The 13782-nt window shown below is 33.1% G+C and overlaps 1 protein-coding gene across 2 annotated transcripts in view; it reads right to left on the bottom strand.

Annotated features, from left to right (window-relative positions):
• Nucleotides 1–13782, bottom strand: part of LOC119837470 (myotubularin-related protein 8) — a 42451-nt gene that overhangs the window by 27643 nt on the left and 1026 nt on the right. Inside the window, exon 1 of one of the 2 annotated variants that reach the window (XM_038363062.1) lies at nt 12436–12729. The exons of the other annotated variant lie outside the window; for it this stretch is intronic. Coding sequence (XP_038218990.1) covers nt 12436–12555 — 120 coding nt within the window. The 5' untranslated portion in view covers nt 12556–12729. Of the gene's footprint in view, nt 1–12435; nt 12730–13782 lie in introns of those variants that run through there. 2 annotated transcript variants of the gene reach the window in all.

Raw genomic sequence — 13782 nt, 5'->3', positions numbered from 1 at the left:
GGCTATCAAATATTTGCGTCCGAATGCAAACATTGCTAGCGGAGCGGCGCTGAAAACAAAAGCTTTATATGAACGATCCCTGGTTATACAATGAAATAAACAACTGTATACGCAAATAGAACATTTGAATAATATTGATCAAGTTGTACGCAAAATCTATGGATAATAACGTGCAAAATACAGGGCGTGCAGCTAATAGTTTATAAGATATTTCACAAAGCATAAGCATGGTAGCAACTGTAGATTTTATTTTTAAGACGAATTCTATATAAAATTTTATAGTTTGGAATTTACTTTCGTTTTAATTAAGAGCTATAGAAAACATCCTCCTACACAAGCGAGCTTAAAATTTTATAAGGACCGCAAGAAGTTTTAATGAGGCTGGAGTGTTTTCAACAAATACTCGTATAATACACGTCTAAAAACCTTATGTGAAAGTTATAAATAAATTGGAAGCTCAAAGCAAAGCTTCAACAATCTCAACAACGTTTATACAAATACAAACAATGTTCAATATTTTAACATCTAAAATAGAACTCGAAAAGTTTTCGTGTTTAACCAAAACTGTTTACGTGAAGTTTCATTTCAAAGTTTAATTTTCACTTACATGCGAAATATCTACATATACCCATAACCCATATGTTTATTCATGGCGAATTATAAAATATAATTTATATCAACATACAAATCAATTATTCATATTATACGTTGTCATTACTGTTCGCTTTAATTCACACTAATTATAATCTAATATGATAAAAAAATGTGCGAACCTTACCTGCCTATAAGTAAACAAAACTGAGAAAATTATTTCCAATGTCGTATTTAGCTAACCTTAGCGCTGACTTGCAAAGAAAGGTTTATCAAAATTTCGCGACGTCGAACCGAGCTCATTATTTATTTACTAGCAACTCATAAAACCTGAGATTCTGCCAAGATGTGAAACACAAAAATCCACACAGATGTTATGTAATTGACCTCAAGTCTCAACGTACACGACTTGAAGCGCAATATCCGACAAAGTTGTTACGTTATTACTGTGACCTATTTCAGTTTAGATTTGACAAAGTGCCCGAGTGTATACAGTTATGTATTAGATATCGAGTTAAACTAAAGAGATACTACGTTTAATATCGTCTCGATTGGTAGGCTTGTCCTGTAAACTTATAAAACAATTCTATTTAACATGCAAAGCCTTTCTAGGTATAATTTATCTTTAACTCACTGTTTACAAGATTGGAAAATATAAAAAGTAGACTTATGTGGTAGTCGAGCACGCTTCGTATGTGGTAATCGAGCACAACTCTTTGCAACGCGGTTTCTGGAGACAGTTATGTAACTATAAGCGGTAATCAAATATTAATTCAATACGCTAAGCCTTCATAATAATTTCACATATTGAAGATAAGACACGTAGGAAAGGCCATTTTATTGACTATTCCCGGCATATTGTGGATTCAACAAGCTTTTTGTTATCAATAAACCATAGACAACGCTATGGAGATGAAGCGATGCATAGTTTTATTTTGAAGTTTTATATAATAATCCATTTGAAAATCGCTATCCGTATCAAGCAATCCAATCACTATCTGTATTCGAATAAATAAAAATATTATAAATTTGGCAAGGGCGATACAACGGAGAAACACGTTGGCTTATATTATTACATGTATGTCGATGTTAATCTCAAATAGCATGCTAGAAAATCCACGATCTTTAGATGAAATTATAGAAGGAAATAAATGAAATACGAATGCACTTCGTAAATTGAAAATGTTGCGGAGTCTCTCCTAAAGGAAACAATCTAGTATCAACGGCTTTATGCTATGACCCTATTACTAAGACTTCGTTGTTTGCCTGCCTGTCTGTACATCCGTCCGTCTATCAATAGGCTGTATCACATGAACAGTGATAAATAGACAGTTGAAATTTTAGGATTGAGATGATAATGTTATATTTCTATTGCCAAAATCTCAACAAAAAATAAAATATAATCGACGTCGTAATTAGGTGATCGGTAAATTACTTTTGCGATTGCTTTATCTTATTGTTAGGGAACCTTAATTTGTCGCGTGTCCGACGCGCATTTAACCGATTTCTTTTTTATTTATATTTGTAATGTAAATAATTAATGTAATGATTACACACAAGCTAAATATATGTTTTGAATTTGATATTAAATTAAGAGTATTATAAATTAAGAGAGGTTAGACCAAATTTAAGAGGATGAGTAGTTTTTCACATTAACAATGAATAACAAATAATTGTATCGGAAAAACCTTCAAATAGTAGAAGAACATTAATACTCAAGCTCAAGACAGTTTCGATACTTCAATAAGTGATTATAAAACTAAACTAGTACCTTTTACTTCACTCACTTCTATCTTTTCTTATTTACGAAACATTACTTCAACCGAGTACAATTCACAAGAAACTCGATAGCAACCCCGTTTTATGAAGTGTAGAAATTCTCTCATAGGATGAGATTTCCTTTAAATCCGAGAATGCGTGGGCCTGGTGTTCCTTGAGACGACATTGGAATTAAGTCACGCATTGATGGGTAAGCCGATCAAACTAAACATCACAGAGAACTGATACGGTATTGATACGGTTGAAATTAAAATAAAATTCTTGCAACAAAGCTTTTTATAAATTTACACTTAAACTTGTTAATTTTTCTAAGTGAGTCATTTTACCTACAGTAGTTACATCGAATTTCTTTCATTTATTATATGGACATTCTTGAATTTTAGCGAGATAAACGACCAGCAATTTATTTTTCACTACACTTCCGTTTATTCGTTTACTTCTGATATAAAATAATGTTTAACCATTAAATTTCGTAGATTGTTCTATATGAGGCGCCATTTATCGAAACTAGCTATTTACATTTCTTTTTTTATTTATTTTTTTTACTACTTGGGTCTATGAATTGGCGATTATATAAATATGACTCTTTCCGAAATATCAATAACCCTTGCATTTCTCAATAATAAGGACCAAACATAAAACTCAATATTTGATCACATATCGGTATACATGGATAAAAGAAACATTTCATTTTCAAATTAAAAAGAAGTAGGTACGATACTCCAGTATTACACGTTCGTCGTTGTGCATTTAAATGAAGGCAATTTATCAATTCCTATCCACACCAAGAAAATATCGTGATGCTAATGTAAGTTTTTTTCAGACGGGGAAAATATTTGTGTAAATTTATCAATGCTATCGTGCTTGACCGTGGATCTATTCATAAATTAGGCTTGAATATAGTATACCTATATTGACCTAGCGGCCTGTCCGGCTTTGCCCGTCGTGCCTATAGTGTTAAGGGATTAAGTAATAATCCACAGAAAGAAAGAATGAAAGAATTTTTGGCATCAATCAAGAAGCTCCGGATATTAGCGCGTTCAAATATAAACAAATTCTTCATCTTTATATTATACTAGCGGTCCGCCCCAGCTTCGTCCGTGGTACATATATAGCCTATAGCCTTCCTCAATAAATGGGCTATCTAACACTGAAATAATTTTTCAAATCGGACCAGTAGTTCCTGAGATTATTGCGTTCATATAAAGAAACTCTTCAGCTTTACAATTTTAGTATAGATAGATATCAAGTAAGTACAAGCATAGATTGTAACGATATTAATAAAAAACGATGTATAATCTTCACCAAAATTACTTCACTCGCTATCTCATACTCACTCTTTCCACTATGTTATCTTATACTCGCTTCTTTCACGACGTGATATATAATAATATACAGATTATTATGTATGTTTTGTGAAGCATTTGAGTTGTTTGATTTTTTATACTTTTAATTAGAAGGCTTTTATACAAATATTGATGGAAATTAGAAAAGTTTAAATCACAACCGAAGGTAAGCGTGTTTGCGGGTAATAATTGAATTCAATTATTGTTATAATAATACGATTTACAAATTCCCCCCTTTAATCATTAAATATTTGATCAATTAGTTAACAGCTGTTCTATCATTACCGTGATGAGAACTAATCGATAACTAATTAAGTTTCACGATTTATTCGGTAGGTAAACGACGAGTAAATATTACCTACCCTTAATTGAAAATACCTAGGTGCGGCTCTATCACATTGAATAATAGGATAGGATAGGAATAATCCTATCCTACTAGTCCTACTATGCTAATTATAACGTATAAGTAAATTTTTATTCCGATATTCCTACGGGATAAAGACTTACGCGGGTGAAACCGCGGGGCGCAGCGCGTTTCAGATAATACGATGAAGCAATAACTAAATAAAAAGCTCCAATAATTTTTGGAGATCCGATTTAACTTCCTTGGTTCACTTGAAAATTGATAAGATTATTGCGCCTTCCTACAAAGATAGAATATAGAAACAACATCAAACCATAAATATAAATTCATTCCCAAAAAATCGTATCCTTTTTTGTTTATTTTTCTTACATGTCGCAGCGGAGCGATGTTATGGTATAATTTTTGTGTTTGGGAGATAGTTCAGAGGCCAGAAAGCGATATAGGTTTTTTTTTTCGTTGTAACAACTCATTCCCAATTGAAGTATCTTTGACCATCAAGGCGAAGCTGCGGGCAACAGCTAGTTTTTATGGAATAAATGTAATTTTTAAAATACTTCAACACAAACTTGTCATATGTAGATCTACATCTGAAACAATTACATTTTGTGAATTCAGAAGCTGAATTCACATTGAGTTTGTTTGTTCCACCGTTAGATTCATAGACCTATAGAACCTATATCCAACCAGTTTAAAACCTACAAGATCCAGACCGAACTAATAGCCACACCTAAACTTATCTTATAACGATAATAAACATTAGAAACACCGTATCAAAACAACTCTGATATAATATTTTCATGGAACCGTAAATATTTTTCCGTGCAAACACAATAAAGCCCATTTAGCGAGGACAACACCGGCTTGTATTCAATAAACAATGTAGCCTTCAAAATTACCCGACACTCGTACGTTACCATGATTACGAATATGATATTTAATATTTTTGGGACGCTTTTGTTTTTGCTATTGATCGACATTCAATAAATTGTTTGCTTCTCTCACTTGTAAGTACTAAATTTCCAGGAATTAGATAAAATCAATCGTTTGTATTGATTTGATTTTGAGTTGAGTTAATCGAGGTAAGTGCTAATTACGTGTAAGACATTAATAGTCGTTATTATAATAGTAAAAGTCTCAATGCGCATAAATATTTTTATTTTTTTTTGTGTTTGATTTTACGCGAGTATTATACATTTAGGAATTAAAGACGAGCGTGGTGACGGGGAGACAGACTCCCGTGACGTGACCACGCTCGCTGTAAAGTGAGCGAAACGTCGGGTTAATAATATAATAGATAAATCGCGTTAAAAATCCGTTAAAAAGTCTTTAATTCCTAAATAAATATTTTTTTACAACTGTCCCTAAGCTTCAATCTTAATAAATCCTATTAACGACTTAATAAAGCTTCAATATTAATTATTATTACCGTTGTTTAACAATGACCTACGTAGTCCTTTTTTAATATGCGGTGTAATTAATTATAAGCACATGCGATGATGGAGTGTACCGGGTAAAATCTGCATAGAGTACCGTCGGCAACGAATGTAAGGTATTTAATATAACCACTATGTACCGGAATATCCTTACTGTCGAACTTATCAATGACTTAATATTTTGAGCAATTCGGTGACTTAATTTAAATTAAAAATAACCTACCACTACGTTTTCAAATTACGTTTTTATTTCGGAGAATGCATCAAATCATGCTGTTGCTGTGCATGTTGTCGCTACACCAATCCAGTCATCTGACATTTTTCGTTCGATTACAATTAATCAAACATTATTACAAAATGTTATTTTTCTGGTAATTACCTGGAAAAGTAACAAATGTTTTTTTTCTGTACGTAATTACAAATTTTAATAAATACCATAACTTTTTATTTAAAGCATACGTATTCTTCACATTAAAACAATTTATATAAATGTAATTGATGAAAATATGGGTAAAATTTTTATAAGAAGCATGTCTTTTATTAATAAAACTATATTTATACAAATCATATACGCATTAATAAAAATATCTGGAAGTCGAGCACTGCACGTGACTTTCAGCAATCGAAAACCAAGGGCTTCTGTGCAATATCCAATAAATTTTCATGCCACTTCTACGAAGGAGGAATACAAATTCTCAAGCTCAATATTTTGTGAGATACGAGAAATAAGCATTGTACCTACTAGAATATAATATATAAGAACTTTATATGTATTAGATTAGAAGTATTACTTATTTACGCTTCTCAATAAGATTTATTTAATAGTGTAATAATAAAAAAAAAACTAAGAAGTTGGAGGTAGCGCGCTCTGATGACATTTGTCACTGTGACCTTTAAATAGTTTGTCATTGTCACACTTTATTGTGGGAGTTGAGCACGCTTCGGCACGAATTGGGCCAGCTCGCACCGGGAAAGTACCACACTCCCACAGAAAACCGGCGTGAAATATTGGCATGCCACTGTGTTTCGTACGGCGAGTTTGGGAGCCGGAGGCTCATTTCCTTTTCCTCACCCGTCCCACTCCATTCCTTCTTTCCTGTCATGAATCCGTTCCTTTTCCCTTACCCACTAAAAACGGGCAGCACATTCGCAGAGGCTACCTCTGCGATTGTTCATGGGCGGTGGTGATCGCTTACCATCCAGGCGAACCACCAGTTCAGTAGCCCGCTATGACATTAAAAAAAAAAAACATACGTTTCCAGAATGAAATGCGCTCGCGATGAAACACAGTGATGAAACTTTTTTTGGAAAGCACGCGAGCGACGTTTGCCGATATGCATGTATTTCGACGAGACGGTCGTTGTCTGTGCACTCATTACACTCAGAAAAATAAAGCGAAGAAAGCGAGGGGCATACCCCCTTTAGAATGGCGGACAACTTGACTATAACATGTATTATTAACTTTGAGAACATCCAAATCATTGTATTAGATATTTCCGAATGAGTGTTATTAGCTTCGATGAACCTACATAACACTTAAGACTAGCAGTAATATATTGCTCTTTCAACATTTTATCGCAGAAAAGGGAACAGTGACAAAACAGTCACAGGGACAAAAGCAGCGTGTGCGCGCTATGTCAAAGTTAAAATTCATGCCGCAAAGGAAAGGTACAAAGATATTCAAATCAGCCATTATTAAAAATACAATTCAATCTACTCGTAAAACAAAGGATCGGTTCGCAATTTTCACTCAAGCGAGTACAATAAAGGAGGCCTCGTTTTATAAAGTAAAAAACACCTTTCATTAACCTTGAATGCTACAAATTCTATCAGGACTAAAGCGATTACTTAGGAAGCATTATCCAATTATGTTACCTATATCACCTATAATCCACTCAATTTCGCATCCATCTGGTCCCGAATTTGGGGTTGTATATGTTCAGATTTGTTCCCCAAAATGATTTCACACTGATAACCTATAACATAATCAATGGGAAATATGGGTAAATGAATTTATTAACGTCCAAGTCAGGTTGATAGACGAGAACGCGTGTCTGAGCACTCAGTGAGCCGGATAAAGCGATTAAATCGAATAACTATCATCGAAACGCTCGGCAGCGAGGTGCCTAGTTGATTAAAAATCGTTCACATATTTATAATACGTACAACCTAGGATGTATGTAGAAATTTATGAGAGTTATACGTTTTGCTTGTTTTGAGCTCAATAATTATCCAATTACTTCAATTACATATAAAAGTAAAATTCCGATAAATAAGAATATAATGATTTATACAAAAAACAAAAATTGTTAAAAACGACGTTACGAATTTTCGTTAAATAAGGTACCGATTTAAATCAAATTTTGTAGACTTGTGATAAATAAACTTGATCTCTCCAAGGAATAAAGAAAGTGTATTTTAGACTAAGTATACTAGAACATAAATCCATCCTAAATAAACCTTTCGCATTCTTTATGTTGCAAAATTCTGTTGAATAATAAGATTGTTTACTATGAAAATACTAAACAATATTAGGTTTTTTGATTTCATATGTGTCCAGAAACAAACGAACCAGATGACAATGTTAGTTTTTATGAAAGTCTTGTGCTCTCTTCTTTATATCAAAGTATCGACGAGTAAATATGAAATTTACATCAAAGGAGAAATTCTAATGCCCTTCGCTTGCTCATTCAAAGGGAAGAAAAACGAATCGCAAATGTGACATAAATCGGCATTAATATCGCCCTTTTCTGTCATTTTATTAACGTTTCATAAGATTAAAAGATTGGGAATTTTTGCAATCATGAAAGAAATGAATCATTGTTGTTATGGTTTTGTTTATTTATTTTTTGCTTTTATTGTTTTTATTTTACGTGACTGGTAACTTCGTGGATTTTTGTTATAAAGGACAAATGAAATTTTTCTCAAAATTTTTTATTTTCGAAATATATTAATAATCTCTATTGAGCCAACACAACCCACAGATTAATTATAGAAAGAGTGAAACATGACTGCCTTTACTCAACATATAAAGAACAAATTTGAAATTATTATTTTTTACCAAATTATACGCACGTAAGACTACGATATTATTAAAGAGATTTTCACAACTATACGGTTTCGCTCTCTATCACTTCCTACTAATATTATAAACTCGAAAGTTTTTTATAAGCATGGGTGGATTGATTTTTGTTACTCTTTTACTTAAATTCTACTGGATGGATTTTAATGAAACTTACCAGTAAAATAGCATATACGTCAGATTAAGAAATGAGCTATATAAATCTTATATATAAAATTCTCGTGTCACAATGTTAGTCTCTATACTCCTCCGAAACGGCTTGACCGATTCCTCTGAAATTTGGTAAGCATATTGGGTAGGTCTGAGAATCGGCTAACATCTATTTTTCATACCACAAATGATAAGAGTAAGGCAGAACAGCGTTTGCCGGGTGCAGCTAGTACTATATAAATAATGGCTATTGTCGGCGCCAACCGCGTGAAGCCGCGCGTCGCAGCTAGTCAATTAATCAATGAAAAATGCGTTTAATTGCAAATGTTACGGATCACAATTCTTTGACAGAATGCAATCTCGCGAATTAGATTGATAACTAACGGTTTTTGTTTTACGGACGCAAAGTTATAGAAGATAGATGATTGGGAATATTTATCAAGTGACTTTCGATGCGTTTTGAGATCTGACGTAGACTTGAAATTATGCAGGTATAGTGGAAATGAAGTAAATTCGACCACGGTAAAGGAAATGAAGCGCTCAGACCCACATCACTCAATCAAGAAAACTAACTTTTTAAACATTTGTGTGTCGCATAATGAATTTCTTTGTAATATTGAACGGAAAGATTTTACTGTGGGCCAGAATTAACAGATATAATTTCAAAAGACTGAGAAATTGTTGATTTTTGCGTTTTGCTTCAACAGGGCGATATTATTGAAAAGCGCGAAAAGCGATAGCCCTTAGTAGCCCTTAAAAAAAACTAAATAATACGACATCTGGATGAATTTGTTGCTGTACCGAGTCAAAATTGGACAAAATAGAGCTATAGTACACAAAGAGTTCAGTTTAATATAGGAATTTCCATTCCATTTACATTAAAGAGAATCATTTAATTCACCCGATCGAATGTTCTGTGATAATATGTGAAATTAACACATATTATTAGAACAAAAAACAGTAAATTTGAGAACTTCCTCCTTTTGAAGTCGGTTAAAAATAAAACTAGAAAAAATGGTCGTTCACCGAACCTAATAGCACACATTTATCACGATTAAATTTATTCCACGCCGCATTATCACTAAGCTAACAAATCACATCAATTATCTATACGTGAACAATGAAAAGCTTTAAATGCACAAATGTCGTAATGCTTTTTTAATATCCATCAGATGAAACTATTAAGAGCGTGTTAATGCATGCGAATGAAAAACAAACACATTTTTTTTCAAGTCAAAACGGAGCGATTTTATGATACGATTCTTTTATTAAGGAAGAAAGAGTGGAGAGAGATAGATATAATCTACTTGTTACCGGGACGAAACATCTCATCCATGGGATTTGCAGTCTAAAACACACAAAAATCTAGCCAATCATGAATATATCAATTATCAAACAACAACGAATGACTAACCTCATTAATTATATGTAAGCTTGGCAACGTTACATAATCATGGTGACCGCAAGCGCAATGCGGGATTCTATCGGAGTACAACCGCTTTCATCCACTTATTTATTATCTCGGGTACACTTCAGATTTTTCTCAAACAGGGAGGGTTAGAGAAAAATCTGAAGCGTTTGTATGTGTTTGTCTCTATCTCGTTAAATATCATATTTGTATCTTCAATATCTGAAGTAGTATGTATAATCTATAGAGCGGAAATCTTAGCGACATGGCTAGATGTCAACGAGTTAGATTTTAGAGAAAATTACTAAACGTTTTCTCTGCGTTACCCGGTTATCATTAACTACCTACTAATATTATAAATGCGAAAGTGAATTTGTTTGTTCGTTTCTCTTTTTGTCACGTCTGTACGAAGCGATTTTAAGACATGATTTTTGTGTCTAGATATAGGAGGCTAGAGGGTGATATAGACTTATTTCTGCCGTGATGAACAATCTCATTTCCATGCGAATTTCCTTTGACTACGTAAGCGAAGCCAACGGTGAAGATCTAGTACCTACAGTACCCACGATATTTGAAGTTGATGTCAGAATTTATGGGGGCAAACAGTATAAATATCTCCACCCACCTTTCAGACCATTTTAGCCAACTTCATAAAGGAGAGGGTTCTCAGTTTGATCTGTATTCCTGAGAATACGTTTAACAGGATCTCAACCGAGGATCGTAAACCATAACGCACCAAGTACAAGATTAATGGGATAATGAAACCGAAAACTTTGTAAGCAACATAATATTCTAACTTTTCCTTTCGCGAAATTTCTACCTTAAGGTGCCAGATAATTTACCGAGTTGCCGTTTTCTTTGTGAACTTTTGTACTTTATACTTTATCAAGTTCTGATACACCAATTTCTTTGAAATATATATTTGAGTTCGAGAAACATTTTATTACATTACATATTTCATTCTAAATTATTTTTACTCAGGATTACATATTTTACCTAGTACTAAAATTTAGAAGTTAGGATATAACATATTTTTGTAGTCGAAAATGTTGCATTGGTATGTTGTGTAAAAAAACACTAGCTGCGCTCGGCGATTTCATCCGCGTAAGTCTGCATCCCGTTAGAATATCAGGATAAAAAGTTGCCTATGTATTATTCCAGTTGTCCAGCTATCTACGTACCAAATTTCATTGCAATCGGTACAGTAGTTTTTGCCTGAAAGAGTAACAAACAAACATACATATACATACACCTACATCCATCCTCACAAACTTTCGCATTTATAATATTAGTAGGATAGGATTACCTAAGCATGCGCTTCACGTAGGCGAACTGAAGAAAACCGCTAAATGTAATTTCCCGTCCCTTTGTGGAAACTTCGCTTTTGTTTTCATATGTGTATATTTTTATGGGATACAAGAAACAAACATAAAGGTGTAGATATTTCTAGTAACTGTATAAGATAAACTAACAAGGTGGGTTAGGTATTTATTCTCATACTAGCTGTCTCAGCGAACTTCGCAACGCCATAGAATATTGTTTCGACAAATTTTCCTTATAGTTCTCACCTTTTAAACCTTCCCTAGACCTACACGGATATTTGAAGACCAAGATAAGATAAATCCGTTCAGCCGTTCTTGAGTTTTAGCGAGACTAACGAACAGTAATTGATTTTTATTTATAAGAAGATTACCTTAGATACCAAGCGAAATTCTAATGAGACCAAATGACAATTTCCTATCAAACACAATTACAACCAGGTCAATCAGTTGAAGTCTACAGCTAAGTTAATGAATAACATATCGAAAACTTATCTGTCGAATTGCGAACCTACTTCGCTTTGAGAAGTGTTACATCACTCTAGACTAGATTTTAATAATTTTTGGTTTGTTAGAGATAATAACTATTACACGTTTTTTATTTACAATAAAAATAAATCTATACTCGTGGGAAACCGAGGCGAACATCTAGCAAGGAATAAAATGTGGTATATTAAATAAAAGTAGTACTTAGTGGTAGTCACGAAATTGATCATTTTTATAAATAATGCACCAAATAAACTATACATTTTTATAAATAATGCACCAAATAAACTATACGTTTTCCACACAAAAGTTCATTTGATTCATGAAATTTGAATCAATTACATTGTAATATTCACCACACCATATTATTGTAGTGTGTAATTAAAAAAAATGCAAACAAACTTGCTTTTCTGCCGTTATATACAAATATAAAGTTTGTTAACAATAGAGATCCAATTTTTAATTACATTTCCTTACCTTTTCAGTAACAGAAAGTCCACCAAAGTCTTCCGATGTAACGCAATCACCTTTCAACCAATTCGCAAATCTTCCCAACTCTCCTAACATGTTTATAGGTGTTAATGAGCTAAATGCCATTGTTTCTTACTAATATTACCGGTAACTTTACAAAAAAGACTACGACAACAAATATTAAGTTTTATCTAACTTTTATTATTACATTTTGTTTTTTTTTTTCGAATAACAATGATTTAAATGTAACTGAAAAAATTCCCTCGAATTCCAAGCACAGATTAAAAAATCACGCGTGCTATTTCCCGCGTTACGAAATTGTTGCCCTCAGCCGAGGACGATGGGTACGGGACTGAAAAATAGACTACAGCGATCCGGTTACATCCTTCAAACGTTCGCTATTCGAAACCAGTTGTCGCCGTATTTCCGGGCCATAAAATCTACTTTCGAATGTCAAGGGTCAGATTTTCGAGCATGCGCGCGAATGCATAAAGACAACCGCGTAGGTCGAGCTTTTCCGTTTTCGTACAGAAGAAAAGAGACAGGTTGTTTCTGTAATTCACACTAAAAGATCGTAGAATGGGACCAAAAGTGTGGTCGTGATTTTCGTCACACACATATAACCAGGACTCCACAGTTTATCAACAAATATAAGTTAGGTAGGTGTTACAGGATAAACTAGATATTAGGATTTCGAAAATATCTAATAATTCATATATTCTTTATACTTCTAAGTCAAAGGCAATGGAAATTATATATGTGAACTTTAAATAACAATTTCATCGCTTACATACTTTATTACTTAAATATCCAGCTATCTATTAAAACAATTCATGATTATCTCAACTGATATAAAATTATATGTATGCATTTAAAGGTAATTAAACGTAGGGGCATTTTGTACTGGCATTTGATACATGGTATTCACTTGAACCTCGCTCTGCAACACTGGTAAGGGCCGTTTTCTTGTTCATAGTATGTAAAAAAACGAATGTTGGATAGTGTTGAAAGACATGCTTAAAATGTACTGTATGATACATCTCCATTGCAATAATGTCAATATTCTAAAAGATTTTACTGATATTTACTAGTTGCCGATCTTTTTTTTTTTATACATTTTACACATTTGCAATTAATGCATAACACCAAAATTATCTAGATATATATGAATTGAATAGAGTTATAAATATAGCTTGCATTTACATTCTGTAACACATCTATCTATACTAATAACATAAAGCTGAAGTTATTGTTACTTTGTAAGTTCTCATCACAGGAACTGCATCAATTTGAAACCGCAAGTGTATAATATATTTGGTGCATATACAAAGGCGTGAATAACAATTGTATATG

Source organism: Zerene cesonia, chromosome 27 (assembly GCF_012273895.1).
Source record: "Zerene cesonia ecotype Mississippi chromosome 27, Zerene_cesonia_1.1, whole genome shotgun sequence".
In the NCBI taxonomy this organism is placed as follows: domain Eukaryota; kingdom Metazoa; phylum Arthropoda; class Insecta; order Lepidoptera; family Pieridae; genus Zerene; species Zerene cesonia.
The sequence above is the reverse complement of the archived record's forward strand: the minus strand, read 5'-3'. Positions and strand labels throughout refer to the sequence as shown.